This window comes from Sphaerodactylus townsendi, linkage group LG07 (genome assembly GCF_021028975.2).
Source record: "Sphaerodactylus townsendi isolate TG3544 linkage group LG07, MPM_Stown_v2.3, whole genome shotgun sequence".
NCBI classification, from domain to species: Eukaryota; Metazoa; Chordata; class Lepidosauria; order Squamata; family Sphaerodactylidae; genus Sphaerodactylus; species Sphaerodactylus townsendi.
In genome coordinates, this window is record NC_059431.1 from 84,358,437 (window position 1) to 84,375,387 (window position 16,951).

The 16,951-nt window shown below is 41.1% G+C and overlaps 1 protein-coding gene across 11 annotated transcripts in view; it reads right to left on the reverse strand.

Moving 5' to 3' along the window:
- Positions 1–728: 728 nt before the first annotated feature.
- MPDZ (multiple PDZ domain crumbs cell polarity complex component) overlaps positions 729–16,951 on the reverse strand; it is a 124,688-nt gene continuing 108,465 nt past the window's right edge. For all 11 annotated transcript variants that reach the window (XM_048502607.1, XM_048502605.1, XM_048502611.1 and 8 more), the window contains 7 exons: positions 16,754–16,850; positions 15,350–15,393; positions 11,076–11,198; positions 8,385–8,489; positions 4,806–4,915; positions 3,992–4,115; positions 729–3,655 (listed from right to left, as the gene is read on the reverse strand). In XM_048502607.1, the coding sequence (XP_048358564.1) occupies positions 3,509–3,655; positions 3,992–4,115; positions 4,806–4,915; positions 8,385–8,489; positions 11,076–11,198; positions 15,350–15,393; positions 16,754–16,850 (750 nt within the window). In that variant the 3' untranslated portion in view covers positions 729–3,508. The remainder of the gene's footprint in view (positions 3,656–3,991; positions 4,116–4,805; positions 4,916–8,384; positions 8,490–11,075; positions 11,199–15,349; positions 15,394–16,753; positions 16,851–16,951) is intronic.

Below are 16,951 nucleotides of genomic sequence, written 5' to 3' on the forward strand. Positions count from 1 at the left end.
CATGCCGAGCTTTCAGGAGAGGCTCCTGCTGGCCAGAGTCAGCAATAAGGCACATAGCCAGCTAGAAGGAAAACAAGGGCATTATGTCCGTGTTTGCCATGGGCACTATTTTCTGTACATAATGCCCTTGAATGAGAGCAGATGGTTCAAAAGATACTTGTGGTATGAATCTTCTCACCATACCTGTAATCACCTTTATCCCGGATTTATAAATTCATATTGCTAAAATCAGCTCCAGGCCCCACTATACTAGGACTTTCCTGTTAAGCACAAGATCATAAAACTACAGTACCACATCCATAAATAACAGTAGTATTGTTTTTAACAACTATGCAGCCAACCATGGTGAGCCATGTGAACCAGATAAACACTGAGATGAACATACCATGTTTCCCCGAAAATAAGGCAGTGTCTTATATTAATTTTTGCTCCCAAAGATGCACTATGTCTTATTTTCAGGGGATGTCTTATTTTTCTGCTCCATAGCTGCATGCTCTGGTCGACGGGCATGCTTCCAAACAAAAACTTTGCTACGTCTTACTTTCGGGGGATGGCTTTTATTTAGCACTTCAGCAAAACCTCTACTACGTCTTATTTTCAGGGGATATCTTATTTTCGGGAAAACAGGGTAGTTAGCTGTAATGTAAGGTGGACAACAATGGCCAAGTTGCCCCACTTTACACAAAGGAACACCAACTCTACAATATTATAAAGACATTCAACATTTCTTTTTGTCACCACCAATAGCTTCACATTTATTGAATTAAATTTGCATGAGACATGAAAGTATTATCTGTATACTACAATATCTGTATACTACATCTGTAAACAAATATAAACAGTATTTCAAGTGTCTGCAAATACACTAAGGAGAATATATCACACTTTAAGCTCTTAGTCCCGACAAGGCAATAATTCAACCCTGACTGCTTCCAGTTATTGTACTTTAAGGTACTTTACCCAAGTAGCATATGAAAGTAATTCATATCAAGAACTTTTTTCTAATTAACCTACAGCACTGAAATACCTTTCTAGAATACCTCAAGATAATTCCTACTCTACTTGTGTCTCAATCTGAAGGAAAGCTGTGTTTCACATTATTCTAATTTGGGGGGTGGGGGATTGAGCAGCACCCATTAAATATCTACCCTGAACATTTTAGAATGCATTTAAATAGGAAATAATGAAAATAGCAGAGCATCAGTAGAGGGAACACATATGCTCTCAAGATCTATAAAGCCATCCTTCTATCCAATTTTTTTAACTTCAAAAAGATTTCAACTTCATTCAACAAATTAAAAACAAACCACTTTGCTTCAGGCATAAAGTCCAAAATTTCAGCAGCAAAACTGAATTTGCAAAATCAAACAAAATCAAACATAAGTCTTATTGGAAAAGTCGCATTTGCTCAGGGACTAATTTTTAAACAAATTTTGTTACCAACATTTTTTTACCATCAAAAAGAGACTAGGAGATGGGTTCTGCAAGATTCCCAAACCTTTCCTTTTGTTGTCTGGTTCACTGCCTTTCATAGTTCAGTTTTGGATCCATGTTTTGAACCCATGCTTCCTAGTTACAGTGATGGCACCACAAACCACTCAAGTTTCTGTGTTGGAGAGGGTAAACAAAGCTAGTTCTAAGTGAGAGCAGTATGTCCTGACCTGGCACTATCCTTCCTTTGGAGCAGCTTCATCTTCCTTCAGTAAGGATTGCAATGGGATGATGATGCAACTGTCTGAATGATACATATGGAGGAGGCAGCCACTAACAGAGAGAGCAGACAACACTATGCTGGATGGACAGATGGACTAACCAGGTATAAGACAGCTTTGTATGTTAACATTCATGCAGCTACCACATATAAGGCAGCAGCTTCTCGGTCCTCCTTAGGAGATATCTGCATTAGACCTCACTTGTATTCTGTAACTTTTATTTTGTTCCTTCTTTGCCTTCAACATTCTAGTTCTGCCAACTGGGTGTTGCTCCCAGATAGACATGTCTTACCCAGTGGGTTTGTTTACTTGGAACTGGAGCTACATGATAACATACAAAATGAAAAACAATCTCCTCCTCAGCTAGGGCAACAAGAGGCTTTCTGGTATTTGGCCCGACCAATTGCAAGGAAGCTTTAAAGTATATTTCCATGTGCAGCAGTGATTGGGAACAGAACTTAGGCTGAGGTACTGCCTCCCTGGCTAATTACAGTATATTCAGGCACACCACAATTTTTTTAAAAAAAGCAGCAGGCACAGACAGACAGACAGCCAGCCACCTGAATTTCTGAAACTTCAGTCAGCAGTGCCCTAGTGGTTTTTCTGCTCCCCCAGTTGGTGGTGGCAATTTGACATTTGCCTTGAAAAACACAGTTTTCTGTAGGCATGTTGTAACTATGGCAGAATTTTGCACATATACATGTTACCTAAAGAGTGCCCCAGTTCCAATACTTCCTATTTCCAGTTGAATTATCTTAGAAAACAGGATTGAGATTTAGGAAAGACCTTTCAAGTTCTCTATTAGAAGAAGTGATGATATAGGCTTTTCTGCATGTATGGAAGGGGCCTCAGAATTGCCAAATAATAATGTGAACAGGTGAATTTTCAAACATTAAACTCACTATTGGATCCTACAGCTATTTCTACCAGCCCATAAATCAGTGAGAGGGGGAGGGCAATTCTTGTTGATATCCTTTCTGTAGATCTTGACATTGTTCCGCTTGTGGTTCCAGACAGTTCCCTGAGGCCAAGGGCAGTATTTCAAGGGACAGGGGAGACTTTGGATAGAATTGAATTTCACAAGTGGAACTCTACAAGGGTTGTTGGATCCAGCCCAATATTTTCCTTAGCAACTCTCTGGTTAAGTAAGGACAAACAATACTGGGGAGGGGAGGTGGAACTTACTGTTATCTTCTGACACCAGTGAGCCACATTTGAAATTCTCCTCCAATTTAAGTTGCTCTTTAGCATGTTAAACCTTTTTCATCAAACAATAATAGCCACAGTATATAGCTTGTTCCTTCAGTTTCAGTGACTGGCGCATGACTCTTAATAACTTTTTAATCAGAATTTTTTAAAAAAGTTTTCCAGATATTTTTTCAGTTGTTGTGGCTAACTGGTGCTTAAAATTGGCCAGATCCAAAAACTGAAAATGCCAATTATTTGAAATGCAGAATTTAAGAACAAATTGCTTCATATGCTTCCACATTACCAAAAATTCCTTTGAACATTTTTCCTGCTTTGGTTCAGTTATTTTCCTACAGTGATTGTATTATTGCTTCTCAAATTCCCCTGTCATTGTCCTATACTAGAGAAGCTAGCCGGTATAGTTTGATGGTAAGACAATATTTCTACTGTGCATAAAAATAAGATCACTTGTTATTCTTCATTCATGATGTTAAACATCCCAACAGCTGCAAATAGCAAGAGACACTACATAAAACGTTTCCATTCTCTTTGCTACAAGGAATGTGGATAGAATAATTGTGCTGACCCTAAATCTTTGGATAGAGAGTTCAGGAAAGAACAGTGAGTGTGACAGTTCCTTTTGTCCTTTTTAAAATAGCCACAGCTTCTTCATGAGTGACTCCTTCCAAACTCTGGCCATTGACAGCAATGATCTGATCCCCCCTCTTCAGACGTCCATCTTCTGCTGCTGCACCCTGCAATGACAAAGTAGCCAAATTATGGCTTGCAGAGGGGTCTGCTAGAGCACCTTGCCTGGAAGCTTCTCATATAGCAGTCAAAAAGAGAGTCACCAGTAATGTCATCCTAAGTAGGTATCGATGGACTCAGAAGACTGGCATTCTGTTGATGACTGCACACAGGTGGCACAGATGGGCTCTAAAGGGAATTTTTGCCCCAATAATTAAAAAGTTAATAGGGTTACCATTGTACACTGTTAGTGACCATCTGGGACCTCCCAAACAGTCAGAGAGCACATGATGCCACGACACTAATATGAGACACTAATAATATCATTCCATACTGACCCGTACCTTTGCAAATACCGTCTTAACATAAATAGGCAGATCTCCGTGAGGACTTCCATAACCTCCCACAATACTGAAGCCCAACCCATCAGGACCTCGATCCAGAGTGATGGTTTTATACTGTGGAGGTCTGTAATGCAAGAAAGAAACTGTACTTCCTATGTATTTAAAATCTAACACAATCATTTCAAAATTCCTAATTCTTAACACATCAGATAGCCATTTAAACACTGAAGCATATGAGTGCTCAAACACTATAATTCCACTAACCATTTGTAACAGTTCAGTTAAGCAGCTCAATTCAAACATTCTTGTGCTATCTTTGTCTTCAATCAATATAAATGTATTTTTCCATAGCCCAAAAAAGAGATGGGTTGGGGCTACTTCCAACCCACAAGCTTAATAACTGCAAGTAAAACATTTTACCCAGTGCAGCAAATCTTTCTTTCCTTTATGCCCTGCATTTCCAGTACAATTCTCATGACTTACCTTCCATGTAGAATACTTATCTACATGACTAGCTGCTCTGGAGTGCGTGTATGTATGTGGTTTTTCACTGGAAAATGGTTAAAAGGGACAGGTTAACCCCAACTTTCCCAGGGGTTGTGGTCCCAATCCTGTCCTTTAACCTTCCGAAGTACAGAGAGGAGAACTGATCATGAACTTCACCACTCAGCCCTCTCTGGAGAAATTACAGTTACGTTGTACAGTTACTTTATATTGTTCAGACTTTGAATAGATTATCCTGCAGTGGTTCTAGCAGCAATCAAACCTGAACAGACACAAGTTTAAGATTCTAACTGGGGATATGGATACTCACCCCAAATCATCCTGGAAGATGTTGCTTGATGATAATCCAGCAAATGAAAGACTAGAAGGTGGATCTTGCTGCTGGCCAGTTATGACGCTAACATCTCCTCCAGCTACCACCTGGGGATTCATTTTAAATATAAAGGAAATGAGTAAACAAGATTATCTTTAGTAAAAGACAAAACATGTATAAATCTGAAGAGAAACCAGATTATCATATGAAACAGCATGCTGAAAACAGCGAAATAATCCAAAGAGCTCCTTCAAACATTACAAAGGAGGGAGCTGGAGGAGGTCATGGAATACCGGTGGCTTGTGTTCTAATTTTTACACTTGTTTTTTGTAACATCCCTGTGAGAGATACATGAAATTCAGGTACATGTGTAAGAAAAGGGTGCAAGTCCCTACTTCAGAGGCTGATCAGGGGTCGAAGCTTTCATATTTAAATTATGCAAAATGCAGAAATATCTATTTTTTTTACAGAACAAGCAGTATAAAATGGGAGGGGGTATGACCAATGATATTTAACAAATCAGATTATTTGTGGCTCTCAAGCTAGAGAAATAGTGTCTTGCTTTAAACACCAGTAAGAGTCTTCCTGTGAAAGTGGGCAGGAGTTATAAAGGTTATGAGAAACAAACTACATTCTGTGAGCATCTGTGGCTTCTCTTGTTCATTCCATCAAATGAGCCTACAGACTATATAGTTCTAGAAATGTCACTAGATCTTTTTATGCTTTTCCCCTTAAACATGATTCTGATTACTTTCTTGTTTGGATGAAGAAAGATTAGTTTGAGTGTTCTGAGTAGTTTATTAAACACAAATGGTGCATAATGTGTAGAGAGATCAGCAAACAGTCGGGTCACACACTAGCATGGGCTATAACTCTTAAAGTACCAAGTCTATTTGGAAATATCACAACAAACCATATATTTCCTTGAATTATAATCAATGTCATTACATATAAGCATAACAACAAATACAATATTCCAGGTAAACGAAATCCTTTTCAAATCTTTTTCAATGTCCGTCTCTATTCACAAAAAGCTGTCGATTTCCATTTTCTCCACAAGCTTTTTGTGAATAGAGACGGACATTGCAAAAGATTTGAAAAGGATTTCGTTTACCTGGAATATTGTATTTGTTGTTGAAAAGGATTTCATTTATGGCACTGATTATAATTCAAGGAAATATATGGTGATATGACTAAACAGACTTGGTACTTTTAAAGTTATAGCCCATGCCAGTGTGTGACGTGACTGTTTGCTGATCTCTGAGTAGTTTATTGCCATCAGAATTTTGAGCAAGTACTGTGGTGGACTGAGCGCAGATATTCTAGCGAAAAAGACTGGTGTGTTATTTTCTACTGTTGAGTTTGCTCACTTTCCAGGGCTTTGCTTCTCAAATCATTTATATACTCAGGATTCGGTGTTGATTTACTCTTCGGCCTTCAGGAGCACTGACTGCCTATTTTTAAAAAAAGTCAAGTGCCTTGGATATTCCTAATTAAATTCTTCTTTTTCATCTTTTGGGGAAGGGGAGGGGCTTTTTGATTTGCAGCCAGTCAATATTTTGCTATGATCAAGACCAATCAGAATGACCCACAGTCCAGTTTAACCTATCTCATAGTTCAGCCAATGAGAGCTGAGGGAATATTGAGGGAAAGTTGACAGGACAGATAGAGCTGTGAGACGAAGAGGGGATGGAGTCTGTGAGCTGGCTGTAAGAAAGACCGTAAATGAGAGGACTAGAAGAATGAAGATAGCAATCAAAAACTTCAACTGTTGGGAAACATGTGCCTATAGAACTACAACATTGTTTAAAAGTTTTGAATAAAAGTTAAACTCTTCTTAGTTCATCCCTGCTGACTGACAGTGAATTGTCTCAGGGGAAGAAATTACACTCTCAAACTGGTTAGCCCCTGGGGTGTGTTTACTTATGTATGTATATGTTTGTGGAAGCAGATTTTGTTCCCTAACCTAACAGATACGGGAACTTCTTGGGTGAAGGATGGTTAAAAATAAAAAGTGGGATGCCCTGTCGGGTGATGTTTCCAGGAAAGAGAGTTGGAGACATGATGTATAAAAGGTCAAGGCTGTCATAAAAATGAATAGGGTCAAGACAGGTACTGAACCTATGACTGCCTAACCTATGTGTACCTCTGAGTCTGAGAGTTGTCCTTGTTTGGGGGAGTCACAATGAGTTCTGTTGAAATCAGCAAAAGAAGTCTGTAATTCAGGTGAACACAATCACGCAGCTGGCTCACCACCCAAATTGCCGACACATGGATGCACTCTTAATGGATTATTCTGTATGTAATATAACAACTAACCACCAAGAAAATGGCTATGATCAAGACCAATCAGAATGACCCACTGTCCAGTTTTACCTCTCCCACAGTTCAGCCAATGAGAGCTGAGGGAATATTGAGGGAAGGTGGCAATAAAATTAATGGGTCCAATCTGTAAAGCTTCTGTTTGTACCAGTGGTGGGATTCAGCCTATTCGCACCTATTCGGTAGAACCGGTAGCTAATTTTTTTGTCTAGTTCAGAGAATGGTTGTAATCCCACCACTGAGTCCTTTCAGAACCGGCTGTTAAATTATTTGAATCCTACCACTGGTTTGTACCCTTGCTTTTCAGAACGTCTGATTATGTTAGGACTGCTGGAACTCATTTCAAACTTTCAGGCTGAATGCCTTTGAAGGTTCATTATATTTATTTGCTCATTTGTCACCTTTCTCTCAAATGGAATCTCAAAGCCGCTTAGACTGGTCACCCAGCATGCTTCCATGGCAGAGTGGGCATTTGAACCAGGGTCTCCCAGGTTCCAGTCAGACACTCTAAACACTACACAGTTCTGGCTCCCTGCATGTGAGTGTTGAATATGAATTGCAGGGATGACAAAATTAAATGGCCTTGGCTGCTGTCCTAGCCATATGTGCAAGTGGGGAATAAGAATATTCATACCCCACCTTTCTCTGCTGACTCAAGGCGGCTTACAAACTCCTTTCTTTCCTCTCTCTGCAACAGACACCTTGTGAGGTAGGTGGGACTGAGAGAGTCCTGAAAACTTTGAATAGCCCAAGGTCATCAGAGGAATGTAGGAATGGGGAAGCACATATGGTTCACCAGATAAGATTCTGCCACTCATGTGGAGTGGGGACTCAAACCCAGATTAGAGTCTGCCTGTTCTTACCCACTGTTCTTACCCTGGAAGAAACAGCATTTCTGCAGCTGGAAGTTATGTGAATTTAATGCAGCTGATCATGCAGTAGAATAGACACATAAATGCTTAGCTAGTAGAACAAGTAAGTGCTTTCTTTTCTTTTTTTTAAAAAAGTCCAGGTGATCAGCTGCTATAAACACTTTCAAAATAACTCCAGTGTGAATGACTCTGCCCATTATGAGTATGGTGACTTCCAGGTTTTAAGCATCCTGTTGTCATCTTATGTGTATTTGTATTTGTGTAAATTGCAGCCACTGAAATTAAAATCGTCTCCAACTTTAGTTGGTCTCCGTCCTTGAAAATAAACCAGAAATCTAAGTTCTGAAAAGTACTGCAGGCAAAACATTCTTTTTTTTGTTACCTGTATTTCAATAGTGCCCAAAGTATTTTTTAACAAGCTGACAGCCTGGGAATGAGTCATGCCTTCGGTGGATGTTCCAGAAATGCTAACAATCCTATCCCCAACCTGGAATAATGACAAGGAAAAATCACACATCAGCCTCACTAGGTAACACTTCAAAGTGTTGGTGAAGAAGCACTTTTATTTCGGTCTGCATTACAATGTGGGATTCAAACTACTTATTTAGCATGGGGAAAGCATCACAGCTTCATTTATACAACTGGAGAAATTCCATTTCACATATCTCTGCACTGAATAACAGTGATAACTGCGCTGCTATGGCTCAGAAGTCTCAAAGACTTGCTGTTTCCTTGTTTCTTCTACCATGGTAGATCTTGCCTGTGCTTCCTGCCAAAGCACTAGCGAGTGACTCCCTCCTCTGCTTGGAAAGAAGATGTTACAGGTGATAGGCTGGACACATCCTTCCTACTTGGGAAACAAAATAATCTTATGGTACTTTTAAGACACTCATTTTTATAATGGCATAAGCTTTCATGGATCAGAGTCCACCTCGTTAAATGTATGAAGTGTATCCTTAGCTGGCGGAAATATATATATGAAGAAAGATAAAAAGGTTAAAAGGCAATGGAGCATTGGACATTCTGACCAAGAGTTCAGCAAACACCAACTATCCTCTGGAGGTCAAATACAGTATGGATCATATACAACCTCCTCAGGAGAAGGCACAGATGGGTCATCAGAATCAACATCAGGATACTGTTCATTCTCTGGTTCATCATAGCAGTCATGGCTGAGAGCAATGGCTACATGCTCTGGCTACATGCTCTGGCTGATGTGGAGGAAACCTCGACTTGGGAGGCAGGGGGCCCAGCATCTTGATATGACCCACCCACCCTAGCAGAGGGAAAAGGAAGGGAGGGAGGGGCGGCATGCAAGGGAAGAGAAGTGAGGGAGGGAAGAGAGGGAGGGGCGACATGCAAGGGATGTGAGGGAGGGGCCAGGCACTCTAGATTCCCTGAATACTGCAGTTACAGTTAAGAAAACCAGGCACGCATTACTCAGGAGTAAGCTCAGTACAGCAAATCGTGCGGAGATAATTTTGAATGTATTAAGTGCCGCTCCTCAGAGGGTTTTCCCCTGTATGACACCCATTGCCACCAACCAAACTTACTCCCAGGTAAAGGATCATGACCAGCCAGCCTAGATGTGTGCCTTTCCATCCCACCCCCCCCACCCCCCCAGGAATGCGGGCACACACATCACTGACATCGCACAGTATCAGGCTGCGTGTTTGCATGAGCACATACTGCTGGCCTCTGCAATTGATTTGCTGCTACTTTTCCTTTCCCATTTCACCACAATAAGCCACAGCAACGCGTGGCTGAGCCCCGCTTGTATATATAAAAATCTATCAGTACGTTTTTCTGCTGACAGGTAATCTCCCAAACTACTGGACCGATTGCTTTGAAATTTTCACACAAAGTTGCATTCGCCAGGTTCCATACTGTTTCCACACCTCCTGTTGTGTACATGTCACAACTGTGCCAGTTATTGTGTACATGCCACACCTGTGTACATGGAACCACAGTTCTGTTCCGCAACAGCGCCATCTGCTTGCCGTCAAAGCAAAACCCTCTGATACAAGGGAAACAACCATGCCTTCCTTGAAAACCACTGCCATCTGGAGTGAAAGGGATGGGGCGGGCCATCTGCACATGGCTCAACCAACCTAGCGGAGGAAGGGGCAGGTGAGGGAAGGTCCAGGGGTTTGCTGGACCAAACACTCTGAAATTTGAACACAACGTAGCTCATGCCTCCCAGCATGTTTTACGGTAGATAATTCGCCTGCAAGGGAAGGGAGTGAAAGGGACAGGACCGTCCACCTGCACATGGCCCACCCACCCTAGCAGAGGAAGGGGAACGTTAGGGAGGGACCGGCCGGGTTGCCATGCAAGGGAACGGGAGAGAGGGAGGGGAGCGAGGGGCCCCTTGCCCCTTCCCTCCCTTGCAAGCATTGTGCAATGACACATGTTCGAACCATTCGCTTCCCCTTTTCTTTCTTTTCCACTTCACCAGACTCAGCCACAGCAACGCGTGGCCGGGCCTGCTAGTGCAATCTAAATATAATAACTAAGCAAATACACCCAAGAGCAAATTAAAGCTCTAGGGCACATAAATGCTAGGGGAGGATCTGTAATTGGTAAAAAAAAAAATCACACACACACCCCAGAGCTGCTAGTAAGTTTGAAAAAAAAATCCTGACTTAATCCAAAGTGCTACTGCTTACCCTTCATGAGTTTCATGGCCAGAGTCAAACATGTCTAAGACTGCCTCACTCTTTATGATCTTCTGGTCTAACTCTGCCCCATGTGGCCTCACTATATGCAGTGAAAATCTTAGTTGCTGGATACAGGACCTTTAGTCTTTTTTTAAAAAATCCCAACATTCCTTTATTTAGAATAGACTTAGATAGCTATTGTCATAGCTCTCAGCCACCTTCATGAAGAACTGAGGTTTGCACCTGCAGCATTAGGTGTGCTGCAGGCAGGCCTATCCCTATTTCTAAACCGATTGGAGCCTAGGAAAGGCAGTACATAAACAGCAGGCATGAATTGTCAGAAGAAGAGGACATTTTGTTACATGAATAACATGAAGTTCAAACACTTTGTTGTTAATTTTTAACATTCTTACCCTCAGTTTCTGAGTCTGAGCTGCAACTCCATTTGGATGCATCATTGCTATGAAGATGGGAACATCACCAAGAGGGCTTCCTACACCTCCAGCAATGCTAATTCCCAAGGAATCTGAAGGGCCCTGTTACAGCAAATTTAAGAAAGCAAACAACAAAAAATAAGTTATATTCTCTCTGACCAACACCGAACAATCAAAGCTTTTGGGCAAATTAATATCTGGCTGGAGAACCTGGGGACATAAACCAGCCTCACTTGGGGACATAAACCAACCTCACTGTATGTGTGTTGTGTATTAAGTGTTGTGAAGTCACTTCTGACTTATGGCAACCCTATGAATTATTTATATTTATTTATTTATTTATTGTTTAGATTTGTAGACCACTCCATCCCGTAGGGGCTCTGGGCGGTGTACAACAACATCAACATATATCCAGTTTATCATAAAATAAACAATTATTACATACATTAAAATCCATTAAAACAGCAGTCAATACAATAATAACAGGCCACTCCACTACTACCAATCCTCTCTTATCAGAAGGCTCAGAGTGTATAAAATGCAATTATTGTTTCTCTGCCTAACATAGACACTTAGAATCATCTACTGTGTCCAAAATTCTTCTTCTTAGGAACAGGTTTCAGGCTATACTGTTCATATTCCAAATGCACCTTCTGGGAAACCTAATTCACCAACCTAGAGGAGATATTAATCTTACTTCAACTGTCACAGCTGACTTATGGTAACCGCACAGCGGTAACTGCACTGTGACTAGCCCAAGGTCAGGCTTCATGGGAAGTGGGGAATTAAACCTGGTTCTCTAGATTAGAGTCCACACTGCTCTTCACCACTAACCATTTTTTCTCTGTCCATTTACACGACAGGAATTCCAAACATGTGAACTCTGGCATCTCTATAGGAATCATCAGGCAAACAAACTGTTCTTCATGTGCATTAAACTTAAAAAAAAAGAGAGCTGGGCCAGTTGCAGGTTTAGATGGCTTCTATTTTCTTTGTCAGTGGCCTAAACTTTTGACACCATCTGATCAACACCAGAAAAGGAAGGACTAATATAAAAATAAAAACAGCTATGCTTTTCAGTACACTTCAGCTGCCATCCCCAGTGCCTTTTCCTTCTGGAAGTTACAGTGCTAGAACAATACAAAGAAAACCATGCTCCCTCTAGTGTTCTGTTACACGAACAATTAGAGATTATAGCATGAAACCAGAAAATTTAGATTTAGTTTTGTTCCACAAGCAGTGAAAGGTGCTTAATCATTCAATACTAATGATTGTGCAATCCATTGTACCACTTTTAGACATTGAATTGCTTGATTAAAGGTTATTTCTCCCATTCAGTGTTTCTCCTATTAAAAATATCGTTTCAGGTAAATAAAAACAAAATCACAAATTTAAAAAATGCATAAGAGCAATTTATATGACTGGAATAATTAAGATAGTTTCAAGGGTAACCAGGTTGGTCTGCAGTAGAACAGCTAGATTTCAAGTCGAGTAGCACCTTAGAGATTAACGAATTGTTCAGAGTATATGTTTGTGAGAGTTAAAGTTCCCTTTGTCAATATCTGATGAAGGGAGCTTTGACTCCTGAAAGCATTTACGTTGAAAATCCTGTTGGTCTCTAAGGTGCTACTGAACTTGAAGCTAAGATGAAATAATGAAGTATCTTCAGTAAATTACATAACAAACTTAGTAAGTTACATAATAAAACTTTCTGAATGTCAAGCCAGTAATATCAGTACTAAACATCAGCTGAAGAAAATAAGGTGGAATAGTACACATTTGTCAGTCTGTATTATGTCAGAAAATGGTTGCTGCTCTTGTCCTATCCACTAAGCATCAGTAGACGGGTCAAGAGTTTAAATGACAGGAAAACAGATTTAGATTCAATATGTGAGACTCTTCCTTGCAAGGTCAGCAATCCAGATGAAGAAAGTGCATTAAAAGGCCACAAAGTGCAATTCTAAACAGAATTATACCCCTCAAAGCCAACTAGGGTGTAATTCTATCCAGGACTGCACTGGAAATCACATTCCTTGGACAATCTGGAGTACAGGCTAGGCTGCTGCACATTGGAACTACTTTTAGTATAGGGTAGCCCACCTTAGGGAAAGGGCTGGCATAAATAAAACACATTCTAACGCTTCCAATTTTATTTAGCTCATAATCACAGAAATTATGCGGATATGCCTTAAGTCTTGATTATGAAGATTGTATCATGCGCCTGACACAGCAAAAGATGAGACTACAGGCAATCATCTACAAACTTACCAAAGTGTACCATTAAAGTGAATATGGAAAGTTTGAAAACCAAAAGAAAAACACATGCACAAAGCAGTTTTTTCACAATTACAAACCAACTAACAATTTTCCAGTTTCAGTAAAGCATATATGCTGAATATGCACTTATGTATCAAACTGTATTGTAATTATGCTAAACAAAAGCCAGAACACTGAAATGTTCTATAGCAACTGAGAGATAACAGAACTGCTGTTGAATCTTTGGTATTTGCAGAAATGCAAACTACCTCCTTATTCCTGTAAATTCACATGTTGTAACAATCTTAAAAACTTTCCAAAAGCTTACTACTCCATAAAGTTGTTTACTAGCCTGTGTACCTCTCCCACAGCTGCATGGAATATGCTGCCACAGGAGGTGGTGATGGCCACTAACTTGGATAGCTTTAAAAAGGGCTTGGACAGATATATGGAGGAGAAATCGATCTATGGCTACCAATCTTGATCCTCCTTGATCTGAGATTGCAAATGCCTTTGCAGACCAGGTGCTCAGGAGCAACAGCCGCAGAAGGATATTGCTTTCACATCCTGCATGTGAGCTCCCAAAGGCACCTGGTGGGCCACTGCGAGTAACAGAGAGCTGGACTAGATGGACTCTGGTCTGATCCAGCTGGCTTGTTCTTATGTTCTTATGTTCCACAGCAAATGGGTGGCAGGATAGATGTTCTGCCCAATTAATTTTTTTTGAAGTGGAGGGAAGGGGGAGAGCATTTCTGTAAAATGGATTCACTATCAAAATGTCCGTTACAATTTTGCAATCTCAGAAAATAAATCTACCATATCTAACTGAAATGCTAGTGAAGTGCTTTGAAATCATTAGCTTCAGCACTAATAAAATCCATGATTAAAGTCTTTTAATAGCAAACTGGAGAGTTAGCATGGTGTAGTGGTTAAGGTGCTGAACTAAGAACTCGGAAATTCAAATTCAATTCCCACTGGCGCCATGGAAGCTTGCTGGGTGACCTTTGGATTTGATGGGTTTATTTCCTTTTTTTCTCCTTTAATAATATTATATTTTGGATTTAATTTTAAACTATGTAACCTTTTTAAAAAATCTGTGTGCTGCTAATACTTAAGTGATGCCAATAAAGGTTATGAAATAGAATAAAATGGAATGGGTGACCTTGGCCAATCACACACACTCAGCCCTGACCCTGACTAGCATTTAGACGGGATACTTCCAAGGAATACCAGGGGTGTGAAGTGGAGGTAGCATTGACAAACAACGTCTAAGGCCCCTTCCACACATGCAGAATAATGCACTTTCAATCCACTTTCACAATTTTTTGAAAGTGGACTTTGCTATTCCACACAGTAAAATCCAGCTGCGAGGTGGACTGAAAATGGATTGAAAGTGCATTATTCTGCATGTGTGGAAGGGGCCTAAATGTTTCTTGCCTTAAAAACCCTGTGGGGTCACCGTAAGTCAGCTGTTACTTGATAACAAGGAAAAAAATAAACAAAGACTGACCGATTTAGGGTGTAATCTTGCTTCAGCTGGGTATCTTCTGTTGGAAAATTTGAAAAAAGAAGAAGAAGAAGAAGAAGAAGAAGAAGAAGAAGAAGAAGAAGAAGAAGAAGAAGAAGAAGAAGAAGAAGAAGAAGAAGAAGAAGAAGAAGAAGAAGAGGAGGAGGAAGAGGAGGAGGAGGAGGAGGAGGAGTTTGGATTTATATCCCCCCTTTCTCTCCTGCAGGAGACTCAAAGTGGCTTATAATCTCCTTGCCCCCTCACAACAAACATCCTGTGAGGTGGGCGGGGCTGAGAGAGCTCCGAGAAGCTGTGACTAGCCCAAGGTCACCCAGCTGGTGTGTGTGGGAGTGTACAGGCTAATCCGAATTCCCCAGATAAGCCTCCACAGCTCAGGCGGCATAGCAGAGAATCAAACCCAGTTCCTCCAGATTAGATACACGAGCTCTTAACCTCCTACACCACTGCTGCTCAGAAATACTCTACTTACCTTTTTTATTTCAACTGTTCTAAGTCCTTGTATTTCAGATGCCACTATTTTAAAAAAAGAAGAAAAAAATTACTATGGTTTTTCATTTCAATTCTTAATTGTTTGTGTAGATCAAACTATGTAATTTAAAAAATTAAACAGGAGGCCAGTGGTACCTTACAGAATTTATGGCAGCATAAGCTTTTGTGAGTCAGAGGCCCTTTCTGCACGGGCCAAAAACGCCGTCCCCAGGGAGCCGTTTCCAAGCACAGGGCTTTACAGCCGCTCGAAGCTTCGCGAGTTTTCCTACCTCGCCTCCCACGTCGGAGGTTTATGGAGTAACGGCGGCTTGGAGTCGCCAAGCTGTGCGAACGGCAGCGGCTCCAATGCGCCTTCCCTCCCCCCGTGTCCGGTCCACCTACCTGCTCTGCGGCCCTCCTGCGCGTCGCCAAGGCCTGGGGATCGACGCTCTCCGGCCCTTGCAGACTCCGGAGCGGACGCGCAGGGCAGGGGGGCGTGTCCCCTGGCCTTAGCGACGTGCCGGAGGGCCGCAGAGCAGGTAGGTGGACCTGATGATGGCGCAGTGCAGCGCCGTCGTCCCGGGAGGTTCTGGGACCATTCATGCGAACGGTCCCAGAGGGGTTGGGTCGGCGTCATGTACGCCGACCCAACCCTTACCGTGGCCGTGCGGAAACGGCCTGAGCTTGCTTCATCAGATGTACTGAACTTCTCTTCCTTTAAGTAGGTGTTTTATAATAAAAGTGGCAACTTCAGGAATCAGATGTAGTGAACTCTGACCTACAAAAGCTTACGCTGGGAAAAAAATTGCTTAGGCTTTTAAGAGGCTGCTGGACTCCTGCTGCTATTAATGAAAACAGTTACCCATCTGGAGTTGCATATTTTCAACTGCTGGGAAAAGTGTAAACCACAGCAGATTTAAAAAAAACTGGTAGTAAGATTCTGAACAGCTGGATATTCTTTTTAAAAATGGATAATGTTGATTCTGAAAAGTTCAAGATGGTGACTCTTTCCCTCAGTGTTAATAATGATTCAAGGACTTGTCATGAAAAGAGCATTGTTTGGGAATCAGAAATTCCTAGACAGCTTAGAAAATACTTAGAAATGACACTGATATCCTAAACACACAGAGTCATAATTCATATTCCGTTGCAGTTACTTGCAGTTACATCTTCTAAACTCACTGCCTTCAGTGGATTTAGAAAGTTGCAACTCCTACTAGGATTGCACTGCTGGTCTACAAGCTTTATAGGTGTATTTGAACTTGACCTGGGATTTGTATTGCTTCAAATGATACATGTGAAAAGCCACAAACTTCCCTCAAATCCTGCCCCCAAAGAATTATTGAATTTAACAGCACAAACAATATACACAAATTTTAGTTATAAAAGACCAACTGAAACTTACATGAATTCTTCTTCAGAGTGCTTTCATAACTCTCACACGGATTGGATCCAGAACCTGGAAAACTGAATGAGGACAGGCTGCCGCTTCCCTCACTGACCTTAAAAGGTTGCATATAGGAGAATTACTCCAAGTCCTTGATCATTACTTCAACATAATCTCAAAGATCACTCCAAGTGGCCCTATAAAAGCACTGGCCAG